This window comes from Felis catus, chromosome B1 (assembly GCF_018350175.1).
Source record: "Felis catus isolate Fca126 chromosome B1, F.catus_Fca126_mat1.0, whole genome shotgun sequence".
NCBI classification, from domain to species: domain Eukaryota; kingdom Metazoa; phylum Chordata; class Mammalia; order Carnivora; family Felidae; genus Felis; species Felis catus.
The window spans coordinates 64,507,688-64,523,218 of NC_058371.1; the positions used below are offsets into that span (position 1 = coordinate 64,507,688).

Consider the following 15,531-nt stretch of genomic DNA (forward strand, 5'->3'; position numbering starts at 1 on the left):
TTGAGTAAAGATTAACATCCAAATTAAATAATTACAAACATAGCTGTACCTGTAATGACTGTGCTCAAAGATTATTTAGTTGGGGAGGGGTATGGCACGGTGGAGGAGGTGGGGGGCCTTCTGTGCCTGGAGGGATGGTGGGTGCCAGCCGAGCCCCAGGCAGCCCCCTGTCCTTCCCGAGCCAGACCCCCGTTCTGTGACTTCCAGGGTAACCTGAGGCCCGTGCCAGGCAGAACCTCCATTTCCAGGCTGGGTAACAGTCAGGAGTGCTTGAGCCGAACTGAATGTTGACAGTTTTCAGGCATTTCTACCACAATATTGGAATTGAACACATTGGCCAAATAAAATTGAAATTTTACAAAAAAAAATGTAGGCAGGGAAGAGATGAGATAGATCAGAAAGATTTGCCAAAAGAAAAGGGGGGTGGGGAAGAGCATGGAATATGGGAAGAGAAGGTTAAGAGGCTGTCTCAAAATAATAGGGATGATTGCCTTTGGGAGTTACATATTGTAAATGGTCTCTGTTACCACAGACGGCATAGAATGCAAGTAAGGTCCCCTGCATCTCTACACATTCTTTAGACTGAGGGGCTCCAGTTTCCTCCCCAGAGTCACAACATTGTTTCAGATTCTTTTTTTTTAAACCTTTTATTTATTTTTGAGACAGGGAGAGACAGAGCATGAACGGGGGAGGGTCAGAGAGAGAGGGAGACACAGACTCTGAAACAGGCTCCAGGCTCTGAGCCATCAGCCCAGAGCCCGACGCGGGGCTGGCACTCACGGACCGCGAGATCATGACCTGAGGTGAAGTCGGACGCTTAACCGACTGAGCCACCCAGGCGCCCGTTTCAGATTCTTAATACCTAGGTGATGGTAATAGTTGCTCAAATGCGTACCTGCCTCCAGGTTCTTTTCTCTCCTTGGTAATTCACCCCACATGCTGATGCTATTGTCTGATTTTCTTTGCGTATAGCAAGAACTAAAGAAAATGTGAATGAATGAATGAATGAATGAATGAATGAAAAAAATCCCCAAATTACATGATCAATATGACCTTCATGAAGATTTTTTTCAGTGATAAATTATTTTTTAAAAAAAAGAACTTACGTAGAGAAAAAATACTATTCTACCAGAGCCAAGAAGCCTTGGCAAGAGAGGGGGTTGGGAGCAGTGGAGGTCATTTTAAGATATGTGAAACCAAACCAAAACAAAACAAAAACCTGCTTTTCTTAAAACTTAAACATTAAGGAAAGGACTAAGCATGCACACACACACACACACACACACACACACACACACACACACACACAATTTCCAGAATTTAATTTGCTAAATACTATTTGGTGGTCTGCTTTTCACAGAAAGCTAGAAGTTATATGGAAGTAGAAGTTTATTCAAGTCATAAATGGTAAAAATCTCAACGTATGCCGATTAGACTGTAAGCAGCCAGTGAAAAAAGTAGAGTGCAAATAGAATTTGTGAATTCAGCTTATTCTTGTCACTAGGTGACAGACACCTATGTCAATCACCAATAATTTTATAGAATCACTCAGTTCCCAAGCTTTTATTTCCCATAAGATAAAAATGCATTGAAATTATGAATATTTTACAATGCAATTTTATTATTAAAATCATTTTCTCTGCACAATTATTCTGTTGGAAAAATCATGTCTATGTTTTATTACCATGCTTTCATTTATAATTTAGCAGTTGTGGTTAGTGTAAAATATGTCAGTTTAAGAATTAATTCTTTTCATAATGGCATAATATTATTTTTTATTTCTAGTAGATATTTGAAGCTGGTATTTAGTTCTTAAGTTCGTTTTCAACAATCTATCTCAACATGATTTGAAAAGAGTCTTGGGGTTCAACTTGGGTTGGGATAATTTAGCAAAGGTGCAAAATGCTAAAATCATGTAAAAATAAGTCTCGTGAAATAGTAATGAAAACGAAATAAGCTTTTGATTTTCCCTGTGAGAGATAACCTTAATTTTATGAAGAAATGAAATTACTGGTGATGCTTCAGGTAACAGTTTCTGCAAAAGATTTTAGAAAGGAATATGTAAGACATAGGAAGTTGAACTACAATCAGTAAACTGTTCAGGTCAGGTTGAACTCAGTAATCAACAAGGTCTTTGTTTAAATCTTCTTATGAATAAATTACTTTTTTCACATCAGTAAAAAAAAAAAAATCAGACCTCAGAATCATCCTGGAAGCTGTGCAGCAGTTGATGTGGTCTTTTTTTAGTAAAGAATTATCAGATGGCATCAATTGCAAATTTTTCTTTTTCAAATGAGAGATTTTGCCGCTCTCCCTGCAGACTGTTCATGGATCAGCAGGCTTCAATGCCAGGCCAGGAGAGACTTTTGTTTGTATTGTCTGCTTCTCTATGTAACCTTTACTTCAACTTTTGTTACTTGCAGTTGTTGGCGTAATATATTTTGTAAACTTCGTTTTATTATTGTTGGTAATAATATTCAGGTACTGTCTTTAACTCAGAATCACCATATTTAAGGCAAGGGTAAGCAAATGTTTCCTGTAAAAAGGCAAGTAGTAAATATGTTAGTGTTTGTGGCCATATGGTCATTGCAGCAACTCCGAATTCTATAGTTATAGTACAAACACGGCTCTAAACAGTACATAAACAAATGTTTGTGGGTGTGTTTCAGTAAAACTTTATTTACAAAAACATGTGGCAGTAAGAATTGGGCCATAGTTTGCTGACCCCTAACCTAAAGGAGTATCTTTGTGTGGATGCAGAGAGATGAGAGGTTCAAGGACATAAGAAATATCAACCTCTCATGCTATATAATTCATTAGGTTTCAGTGGCTCCAAAAATAAATATTGCAAGCAAATGAAATGCTATAGAAATCCAGATTTGCTTTCACTGTTTGCTCTTATAAGTTATAGTTTGTTAATGAAATAATCTTACTCAACAAACATCTACTGAGCACCTATCATGAGATTAATACTCTATTGACAAGTGTGATACAAAGTATACACTTTCATATTAAAGAATAGACTCTCAGTAATTTTTAATTTTTCCCCAGCACATCAGCCTCTTATATATGCTGCTATATCCAACACTACTACTTTCTACCTCAGTTCAGGAGAACGAGGACTCTGACTTTGAACTTCCCTAGGCTCTCATCTCATCACTCCCACCCTAAGGACTTCAGAAGTCAGTGTTCCTTTTTTATTATATTATTTTTACTTAAGAAAAAGAGATTCAAGGAGTTCCTGGATGGCTCAGTTGGTTAAGCACCCAACTCTTGATCTCAGCTCAGGTCTTGATCTCAGGGTTGTGAGTTCAAACTCCACACTGGGCATGAAGCCTACTTAAGAAAAGAAAAAAAAAAATAAGAGAAAAAGAGATTCAAAACTCTAGTGTACTGTGTCATACTTCTTTATTTTGAGCTTAGGGAAGGGCTTGGTTTCAATTCCTGTATCTTACTGCAGTAACAATTAGAGCAACCATTTCATTTCCCCTGGGAGACAGCTGAGATTGATAAATATGTTTTAAAAATCCATTCTTTGAAACTTATGCTTCTGGAGAATAGGGCATATAGACCTAAAAGGAAAGAGCGGCAATTCAAACATTCTTCAAGTCTGCCGCTGTGACTCAGCTCAAAAAAGTAACTCTACAGATTTTTTTTTTTGGAAATGCGCCGTTCATATTTTTAAAAGATTTCAAAAAATACTTCTAATCAAATTTATTAACAACTTCTAAATCACAAGCATTATTGAAGTACTGAGATTTGAATTACAATCTTGAGGTATGAAAAGCTTATCCCATCTAATGTGGAAATAAACTTTTTTTAATTTGTAGGTGAACATAATGAAGATTTCATAGACTGTGAGTCTATGACATTCAAGTTCATAAGAATTCAGTAAACCAGTTGAATTCTGAATTCCTTGGAAGATGGAGTAATTAACATTTTAAAGCAATAGAATTCACTGTACTTGAACTTTATGCGACCAGCAATCTTTGTGACTGTTAAACAATGGTGATTATTGACAGTTTAGGTCATTAATTGGGACCAAATATATGTGCATCTTCCTGGGAAAATCTTTGTAATATTTCCAATCTGAACTTTCAATACTCACTTTATTCTTTGGTAACATGTTAAAATTTTTCAGAATTCTTCCACATAGATACTAAATTATATATCATGCTTCTATAAAGCTGTCACCAAAATAAAACAGCAAAATTATCAGGTTAAAACATTCCTCACAATGCTTGTATATATGAAATCAAGCTGATGCTCACAGACACTGATGTATTAAATAGATTAAGCTGAGGATATGCCTCAATAGTTGTGCCGTTAAAACTGGCATTAGTATCGGAATGATATGATAGTGCATTTTTGAGCTACTAGTATCTAATGCTTAACAATATGAGCATGAGTAGCAAGTGAAAGGAAATTAATATTGGGCATAGATTCCATTCTAGCATCAAGTTGGAGTCAAATGTCCATGCTTTCTAATTCTTAGGTTGCAGTTTCTAATACAGTCTCGTATGAGTGAGGGAAGTAATCCACTGGGGAGCAGTGTCCTCTGGGAGAGCTCATCCTGACTGCCTTGTCCTTCCCCAGGATCTGTCACTGTGAGGGGGATGAAGAGAGCCCCCTCATCACACCCTGTCGCTGCACCGGCACCCTGCGCTTTGTCCACCAGTCCTGCCTCCACCAGTGGATCAAGAGCTCAGACACGCGCTGCTGTGAGCTCTGCAAGTATGATTTCATCATGGAGACTAAGCTCAAACCCCTCCGGAAGGTATGGTATTGGCAGGAGTTGGTTTGAAAGAGAGCACTTGCAAGCAGGCATGTTTTAAGAATCCATTTCTTTCCCCAATAGAATTTGGTAATATGCTAATAACCACGTAGATACATGTCTTGTGTTGGGCTCAGTATGTAAAACATCCAAGTGTTTGCAAATAATCCTTTATCTCCGTTTTATGTACTGGGCCTCTGATTTTATGTCAATTCCTCCAAATTAAAAAAAAAAAAAGCGTGTGTGTGTGTGTGTACGATGTATGTGTTTGTGTGTGATATATATATATATACACACACATACACGACAAATATACTAGTAATTCGGAGAATTGAACGGATGGAAACTTGAGTACATGGTACTTACTGAGGTCAATTCTCTGGAAGGTTAGGATAATAGCTTACATTAAATAATATGAACTCATCTAACTTCTTGATAATCAGGAATTAGGTAATAGAAGAGAATGTTTTCTTCCATAAGATGTGAACTCTTTCTTTGTCCTTTATTTGGGGATTTTATTTAGTTCATGTATAATTACAGTAGATAGAAAAAGTATTATTTTCTATATTGTGCATCAAGCTGTAAGGGAGATGTAAGTATATTTTTATCTATAAAATGTAGATAATCTTAAATATAATCTATAAAATAGATAATCTATAAAATAGATAATCTATAAAATATAGATAATAACTTAATCTTCAAATTCCTCATTTACATTTCTCTAAAGAAGGAAGGTAAGAATACAAGTCAAATATAATTAGCATCTCATTCAAAGCTAGCAAAGGACAACTTGGGAAGGACACAAATGAAGACCATGAACTTTATGTAATTCATGCCTTATAGTTGTGGCCCTGGATTTTAGCATGTAACTTCTCTTTTTACCGAACTTCAGCCTTACATATATGGATGTCTCAATTTCCAAAGGAGAGTCTAGAGACTGCAATTTAAATGATGAATGTGCCTAGAGCTGCTTTTTCATTTAAATTAAATGCAAAACAAAAGTGGATGAAAAGAACATTGCTTAGAAGTAAACATGAGGAGGGGCACCTGGGTGGCTCAGTTGGTTGAGCCTCCGACTTCACCTCAGGTCATGATCTTATGGTTCATGAGTTCAAGCCCCACGTTGGGCTCTGTGCTGACAGCTTAGAGCCTGGAGCCTGTTTCAGATTCTGTGTCTCCCTCTCTGTCTGCCTAGCCCCTGCTCATGTTCTGTCTCTCTGAAAAATAAACATTAAAAAAAAGAAAGAAAGAAACATGAGGAGGTCCAGGATGAGAAGGGATGTAAAGCAAAAAAAGAACATTCCAATAGGATTCTGATTGGTTCCTGCCCATTGCAATTCTTCATTAATTCTGTAAATCCTGGAAAGGGAAAATAGCATTTCTTGCCTTTGCACAATTTTGATTTTTAAAGTCTCCAAATGGTTTATAGATGTCAAAACTGATGTTCAAAATGCCTTTGGGCTATGCAGTGTCTTTTTTTAATGTATGGGGTAACTTGGGTGACAAAAGGTGGCACTCTGTTCCTCCAGGTCCCAGAGCAATCAATGCCAGAAATAGAAATGGACCCTTACTCTTTGTCCTTTGCCTCATCCATTGAACAGATGCTGTGTGATGTCTGGAGTAGCTAAATAACACATTGTGCTCTGTGATTCTGTAAATTTCTCTTCATACCCCTCAGGGAACTACAAATTGTTTCATAGCATCTGTAGATTTCTCCATGGGTTTCTTTTTTCAACTTGCATCCATATAAAATTTTCATTTCAACTTTGTCTAGTGTAATATTTCATTTCAAGAGCAACAATCTAGGATAAAAAAAATTCAGATTTTTCTCTTCTTCATGCTATCCCTCCCCTATTTTTGTGTAATAAACATTACACGATGCTGTATGGAACTTGAAAAGTCTTCTTCTACCTTCAGATTTTGTGGAATCATCCCTTATATACGACTTTGATCCTTTCTTAGTATACCATTCCCAATAATTTACAACCTTATCACGAAATCCCTTTCTTCTCAACTAAACTATTTATAAACCAGAGAATGGCAGTGAATACATCTGTCTTTTTTATTCTTCTTAATAATGAATATGTTGTAGCAACCTAGTGGGCACCTACTAGCTGTCAATTCATGAAATACCCTACTTTCTTTTTAAAAACATTTCCTTTGTCGTAAATATTAATGAAGGACAGCATCTCAACATCCGCCAGTTTTAATAGCATGTGTATATGTATAGAGGATGTTAGAATCTAATCCAGAAGTTGCTTCCTGACAGCCCACAGATGTGTTTTATTTGACCCACGGGCCTTAAAATTTGAATTAGTTATCAACATTTAGATGTGTGATTATTTCATGTAAAATTCCACATATTTGTATTTGTTTGAAAACCTACAGTATCTAGCTTTACTGGAACCACATTTCCATAGGGCAACATCTAAGGGGTAGCTAAGTGGAGCTAAATGGTGTTTAGTGCCTTTAAAAGGCTATTTGCATTCAAGTTCTCTGCATTTCTCACTGTCCCTCCCTCTCTGGTCCTGACACCTTATGCCATCCCCACTTATCTTTTTTTTTTTTTTTTTTTTTAATGTTTATTTATTTTTTGAAAGGGAGACAGAATGCAAGCAAGGGAAAGGCAGGGAGAGAGGGAGACACAGAATCTGAAGCAGGCTCCAGGCTCCAAGTGTCAGCACAGAGCCTGATACAGGGCTGGAACCCATGAACCATGAGATCCTGACCTGAGCCAAAGTCTGAAGCTTCACCGACTGAGCCGCCCAGGCCCCACCCTCATTCCCACTCATCTGAATGCCTCCGTGGCTCTATTGTTAGGATCTGAATTTTCAACTCCTGATCTAACATGAGCCCTAGATATGAGAAACATACATTCTGTCCCTGTCTCTATGATTTATAGGTTTTAAAAACCTAGAAGTATTCCAGGGGCGCCTGGGTGGCGCAGTCGGTTAAGCGTCCGACTTCAGCCAGGTCACGATCTCACGGTCTGTGAGTTCGAGCCCCGTGTCGGGCTCTGGGCTGATGGCTCAGAGCCTGGAGCCTGTTTCCGATTCTGTGTCTCCCTCTCTCTCTGCCCCTCCCCCGTTCATGCTTTGTCTCTCTCTGTCCTATAAATAAATAAACGTTGAAAAAAAAATTAAAAAAAAAAACAACCTAGAAGTATTCCAAACTTTTACTTTCTTCTTTAAAAGTATGCGGCATTCCCTCCCCCGTTCATGCTCTGTCTCTCTCTGTCCCAAAAATAAATAAAAACATTGAAAAAAAATTTAAAAAAAAAGTATGGGGCATTAGCATAATACTTAAATGACAGTATCCAAAACAACTTCAGATTCTGAAGTGATATGAACTATACAGATATAAGGCATGTGTAAACTGTTCTAGATGGCTTATTTTGATGGCACTAAGATTCATCAACAGTTTTCTTTTGATAGTTTTTAATTGGTCATTACAAATGACAGGTATAGCATTTGGTTAGGATATATACGAAGTACATTCCATTAATTGCTCTCAACTCAGTAATTCCATTACAGTTTATAACGTTCTAAAGACCAGCCACATGAAACAATTAATTTAGCTAATTATTCTGAATTTCTACCATTAGCCAATACAGGCAGGAGATTCTGTTAAAGATAAAATGGCTTCTTAAAGTAGAAAGGTGCAAATCTTCATAGTCTGATGAACCTTGGGGCTTAATAGTCTCGAAAGAGATCAGTAAAACCTTACTTCATTAATTGCTACTATTGCTACACCAAAATCTTCAGTTAGTAAATTCATCAAGGTATCCTAATGTCTCCAGAAAAAAAAAAATCTTTAAAATCTAAATAAAGTCAAGGGCTTATGTGAGAAAAAGCAATTTTCATCATCTTTAAGTCAGTAGCTCACCTACTTTTATAACACTCAATAAAAGTCCCATTATTCTACTGGTTACCCAGGGTCAGCAGTAATTCTCAGAGACCAGAAAAGTCAAAAGGATAAAAATATACAAAGCATTGCAATTTGGAAATGCATACCATATCAGTTAGGAAGCCTAAAATCTTCTCCTATTCTGAAGCTGAAGAGTTGCATGAGGTTCAGATTTGAGTCTGAATTGGAAAGACCAGTTGCTGGATATGAAGCTAAGCTTATGAGGCCAGCAAATGCCACTGAGAGCTTTATATTCTCCCCTGAATTATTTCTTTATATAGTTTTTCATATGCATGCTATTTGACAAATATATAATATTTGAATATGTAATATTCAATTCTATGCACCCTTTTATTCCTTGTCTCATTTTTTCACTTAAATTAATCAGGGAATCAATTACCTTTGATTTAGCAATGATTAGATTGAACCATATGCACTTGTCATTTTTGTAGATCAAAAACAGTTGAATATTGGGAAGTTCATAAAATATAAGTTCTGTGTGAATTTATTACGCCAAATAAAAAGGAATGATCATTTTGGTATTTCTACATTTCCACCATAATGACTTCCAATGCTTTAGTTGAAATAGCTACTTAAAAAAAAAAAAAAAAGAACTGTATTGGACAAATGCAAATGCTATGTTAATTACTTCCCTTCCTTAATTTGATGTGACATCTGGCTTTCAGAAGAGCCAATGCAAGTTACCATAGCAGGCCAACTGCCCAAAGGTTATAATTCTTTACTAATCTCGAGGTCTCACAGTTCATAGTCTTAAAATTGGAAACAACAGAGAATGTGGTCATATGCCTAGCCAGGGTCTTCTAGTACCCTATTGAATAATATCACCTAGTCATACATAAGAAAATTCAGAACGCTTCATTTACTTACCATGATGGAGAATTTGCAATGTCATTAATACAACCGCCACATACTGAATTTCTACTGTGTACCAAATATTTAGAAGATACCAACTAACTTAATCTTCATTACAACTCTATTTTCTGTAGGCACATGAAGCTTATTTTAGATAAGGAAAATGAGACACATCAGACACTTACATGCCAATCAAAAACAATGAAATCTTGCCATTTGCAACTACATGGATGGAACTGAAGGGTATTATGCTAAGCGAAATTAGCCAGGCAGAGAAAGACAAATATCATATGACTTCACTCATATGAGGACTTTAAGACACAGAACAGATGAACACAAGGGAAGAGAAGCAAAAATAATATAAAAACAGAGAGGGGGACAAAACATAAGAGACTTAAATATGGAGAACAAACAGAGGGTTACTGGAGGGGGTGTGGGAGGGGGGATGGGCTAAATGGGTAAATCATCATTGCACTATATGCTAACTAATTTGGATGTAAATTAAAAAAAAATATATATATATATATATATATATATATATATATATATATATATATATATATATATATATATCACACATGCCAGAGCTCCGTGATTCTAGAGCTTTGTTCATTGTACTGTGCCACACTCCCATTAGTGGCTGATAGACACTCTCTTGAAGAATCAAAACTTCAGTTTTTACTTAGACCATCTTTAAGGGAAATCTTCCCAAATAAACCTTTCTAAAATAATTTTTTTTCTAAAATCTCTCTTCTTAAACATGGATGTTTTTACCCAAGGTATTTTCGTAATACTTAGTTACATCATTACGTATACATCACTTATTTTACAGGTTGAAAATCATTAACTGGCTCACTAGATTGAAACACATAGAAAGCTGTTATCTTTGTTAATTTTAAAAATAACACTGTCAGTTATTTTACTGGCAAAAATGAGTTTATTCAGGAATAGCAGAGAATTACAGTTTAGGTCAAGCAAACTACAGCAAAACTATAGGCAAGTGCAGAGAATGAGAGGAATGCTCTTTTATAGAACAACAAGGGAAGTTGTGAGGGGGTATAAAGAAAAGAGTCCATTGTAGTAAACTTGGAGTTCAAAGTATAACGGCTTTTCATTAGCTGATTTGTGGCTGTCTCTCATTGGCTGAGCTGGGGGGGAGCAGAGAAACACCTTTTTTCCTCCTGCTGAGGTAGCAAAGTGTAGCCAAAGTGGTATCACTTTCAAGGTTCCTTTCTTCCTGTTGATGACTGTAGTAGGGTGTGTAAACTACCCCCTTCTGGTCTTCTGACTTCATTTTATTTTTGTTTTAACTTTTTTTTTTGTTTTATTCATTTTTTTGAGAGAGAGAGAGTGTGTGTGTGAGCGGGGTAGGGGCAGAGAGAGAGGGAGACACAGATTCTGAAGCAGACTCCAGGCTCTGAGCTGTCAGCACAGAGCCCGATGCGGGACTTGAACTCTGGAACTGGGAGATCCTACCTGACCTGAACCAAAGTCAGAGGCTTAACTGACTGAGCCACCCAGGCACCCCTCCTGTCTTCATTTTAAACAAGATTTCTTTTATTAATTTTTACATCTTTATTCTGCACTTGCCAGCGTGCTGTGTTTTGAATGCGCTTTGTAGGGGAAGAAAAGTTTTCCCTTCTTCCTTTTTAGGTCCTTTCGCTGGTCTGATAATTAAATCAATATAAGACTGATTACCAGGGGCACCTGGGTGGCTCAGGCGGTTAAGCATCCCACCCTTGGTTTTGGCTCAGGTCTTGATCTCATGGGTTCAAGCCCCACATGGGGTTCTGCACTGATAGCATGGAGCCTATTTGGATTCTCTCTCTCTCTCTTTCTCTCTCTCTCTCTCTCTCTCTCTCTCTCTCTCTCTCTCTCTCTCTCTCCCTCTGCCCTCTCCTCCCGCTTGCACTCTCTCAAAAATAAATAAACAAAAATTTTTTAAAAAAAGACTGATTAACGGTACAAAAACAAACAAAAGTTTAATAATGTCTACATGGGAGAGACCCAGGAAAACCAAGTAACACTGAAATGACCAAAGCCATCACCTTAAATACCATCTTCAGCTAAAGACAGAAGAGATGTTTGGGATAAAGAGGACACCAGTTATGGGAGGTTACCAGGGAAAACATAGTAAACAAGGGTAAGGTTGTTAAGTAGCTTTAAGTTGTTGCCTTCTTCATTGGTAAGAGTTCTAGAAATTGGCTCTTCTAGTACAGTAAGAGATCTAGCCTTACCAGTGGAGGTTTTCCTTATAAATGTAAATGCTTCTTACCAAAGGGTAACTTCTGCTGGATTTTTAGAGCTTTTCTGTCTGCTGTGTTTTAAAAATAACCAGTTTAAAATAATCACTATGTCAAAGAAGCATATTTTAGGGTGGCAAAATCTGCTCCCCTTCACCTTTTATCTGTTTTGTTGTTTTCATTCTTCCTCCTCACAGAATCTGCTGTTATGTCTCCATTCCTTCAGTAGCCCTTGTTCACAGTTTTACATAGCTGCTGCTCTTCTGCTTTAAACAACAACAGCAATAATCACGAGTTATAAAATTAGGTCTATAAAAGGCCCAGTTCTAGATGAACTTCTGCAAGATTCTCTTTTGATCCCTGGCAAGAGTTTTAGTGGGTATGAGCATTTTGGCATCATTCCAGGATTCTTGGACCCCTCTTTGGCATCCTTCTTACTTCTCAGTTTTACTTGGAATTACACGATAAAAAAAAAGCCCTCAGAAAATATATTTTTTAATGTTTATTTATATTTGAGAAAAAGAGAGACAGAGCATGAATGAGGGAGGGGCAGAGAGTCAGAGACAGAAGCAGAAGCAGGCTCCAGGCTCTGAGCTGTCGGCACAGAGCCCGATATGGGACTTGAACCCATGAACTGTGAGATCATGACCTGAGCCGAAGTCGGATGCTTAACAGACTGAACCACTTGGGTGCCCCATCAAATGTTTCCAGGAGGTTTCCTTATAATCAGAGCCCAGTTCTGGGGAGTAGGTTTGCTGTTTCATTTCTTCAGAAATGTATAAGCTTGGAGGCAATGAAAATCTCTGCCCTACTATGAGGCTAGATAAAACTTTCTTTATACTTGCAAAAATTATCCATACTTATCATTTGCAATGCATACTAGCCCTATCATCTTGCTGTGTTTCAGTTCCATTATTATAGGAGCCCTAAGTGCAGTGATTTAGAACACTCAAAAAATTATTTTGTTTTCAACATAACACTTTCCAAATGAGCCACGTAAGCTTTTCACAGCAAATTTCTCTATGCAGTGGTGGTGTTGTCTGCCACCAACAGGTCCCCTCACTTCTCACGGCTTCTTTTGGTGAGAAGGAGGACCCCAACAGTCTCCTTAGCTGATAGCCCTGGGAAGGGAAAGGACAGGTAAACCACAAAATAACAAAAAGATCATTAAAAGAGAAGCATTTCAACTCAGTTGGAGCATTATCTTTTCTACTAAAATCGTTTCGTTTTGCTTTAGTTTTTTTATGTTTGTTTTATTGCCTTAACACGTTCATGTCTGTGGGGCGTCTGGACTGAATGGGGGCGGTGGCAAGGGGTGGGGGGGATTCACCAAAGGCAGAACAAGACATAGGAGTTTATTGAATCACTACGAAGGAGCAGTGGGCAGGACAGCAAAGGAGAGACTGTCTGCATTGAGGGAGTGGGGAGGAGCCACAGTTACAGGGCTGAGTAAGGGAGTATGGAGACACAGGGAATTCTCTCTTGTCTGGAAGTCTCAGGAACCGTGCCTGGTTATAACTGGTCAGTTAGAGTCTATGACTGTTTCAAGGTGGGTTGCTTAATGAGCCTGTTTGCGTCACCTCGGCGGTCACTGTGGGTCCTTTTCCCTTGCTTAAGTTTCTGTTGCTCAAGACTGTTGCCTAAAAGCAGCCTCTACAATGCCCTCAGAACTACAATTGAGATATATATATATATATATATATATATATATATTTCTTAATTTTTTAATGTTTGTTTATTTTTGAGAGAGACAGAGACACAGTGTGAGCAAGGGAGGGGCAGAGAGAGAGGGAGACACAGAACCAAAGCAGGCTTCAGGCTCTGAGCTGTCAGCACAGAGCCCAACGGGGGGTGGGGCTCGAACTCACAAAATGCGCCAAAGTCAGACGCTTAACTGAGCCACTCAGGCGCCCCTCAGAACTACAACTGACATTTTAATTAAAATAATATTAAATATGAGTAGATAGCAATGCCAACATGTCTTATGTCAAATAAGATGGAAAATATAAGTGTCTCATGCTTTTTTCTAATAGATACTTGGGATTTATTACAGGGCCTCATCCTTTTGTCTTTTGAGAGAATTCCGACAATTGAATTCGTCTTTAAAATTTCAAGAACAAGAAGACTAGGCAGCTGGGGTCAGCATCACAGAATAGTTTGTTCAAAATAAAAATACTCTTCTGTGGGCAGCAGAAGAACGTATTCGTTTGCGAAGCTTCCATCCATAAACAGTCCTCCCTCTAGGCAGATGTGGACTCCAACCAGTATCAGACTGTGTTCTGAATGATTGCTCTGAGAAAGCTCCAGTCATGCCCAGTTCACTTATTCACTCAACTCACTGTACTATCTACCACGGTAGTTGTGTTCAATAGGGAACAAAATAGAGAAAAAAACCTGCTGTCCAAGAGCATACAGCCCACCGCAGGAAGGATGGAAAAAGATGAATTACTTACAATATTTTGTAATAAATTTGAAAAGCATGGTAGTCAATGGGATGGTGGGGTGGGGGAATCAAGAACTTTCTCTAACTCCAGAGGGAATGGTGAAGGTAATTCAAAGAGAGCAAGCCATCATGTTTGGTGTTTATTTGCGGGACTGTCCATATAAAAGGATTTCTTTTTTAACAGTAACTATAAATACATAAAAAAGTGACTTTCCTCTTGTTGCCCAAGCTTCACATAACATAGGCAAATCAAGAAGATATTACTTAGCAATTGGATATCCAGGACACTGGGGAAAGAGAATTTGGATATAGAAACAGGATTTGACAAGAGGTTGTCACAAAGGAGACTTAAACAATTCTTGAATAATCATCGTTGGCTGAAACATTTCTCTTCCGTACTTCCTTATTAGTAGATACAATTATATATGACTTCAGTTCTGTTTCTTTCTTTGAAAATTATTGCTTGAAGAACATAACCTCACTTCCTTGCTAAGAATGTCACCTTGTGTTACTATTCTAGATATGAAAAGAAATGCTTAACCTGATTAGATTTGCTCTTGAAGTCTTTAACAGGATACAGTTCCATCTTTGTGAAAATACAGTTTTATTTTGACCAGGACAGAGGGCCCACAAAATAGAACTTCTTTTATATACTTTGTTTTTTGATATTTGAAACATAAACTATGGTTGAAATGAGGGAATCAATATTACAATGATCCATATGGAAAGCATAAAAGCATCAAATTAGAATGTGCAGAAGCATATGTACATCTATGTGCACACACACACACACACACACACACACACATACACACAGATTTACAAATAAAGATTTCCCCAAAGCATCATCTTATGATTGAGGTTTTTTTAATGAAAAAGAAGTTATATTTGCGCTTCACTTTCATTTTTCTTAAGATGCTATAACAACTGAGTTTCAAATTACTTTCATATTTAAATTTTCCTCCAGCTAAAGACTTTTCTCTCTCAGCTGGAATTATTTCTTAATTCATTTATCCAGTTTCTCAAATCTTGGCATAAAATCTAAGAAAAATTTCTTTGTAAATTTTTGAGTGAATTTTTAAAATTAAGGCCCGAGGAAATCAACATGTTTTTTTTTTCAAAAGCAAATATTGTAGACCAAATCAAATTGCTTTTCTATTGCATTGACGAGAGAGAAATGAGGAAGACTTTGACATCTCTCTGGAATGATAGAGTCTAACCCTATTGTCTGTGCATCAAATGCTTCTATGCTATTATCAACATTTTAATAATGCAGATGTCTGAAAGATTTC

The 15,531-nt window shown here is 37.4% G+C and overlaps 1 protein-coding gene across 11 annotated transcripts in view; it reads left to right on the top strand.

Moving 5' to 3' along the window:
- Window positions 1–15,531, top strand: part of MARCHF1 (membrane associated ring-CH-type finger 1) — an 867,957-nt gene that overhangs the window by 806,190 nt on the left and 46,236 nt on the right. For all 11 annotated transcript variants that reach the window (XM_045055710.1, XM_045055711.1, XM_023252710.2 and 8 more), the window contains one exon: window positions 4,597–4,777. In XM_045055710.1, coding sequence (XP_044911645.1) covers window positions 4,597–4,777 — 181 coding nt within the window. The remainder of the gene's footprint in view (window positions 1–4,596; window positions 4,778–15,531) is intronic.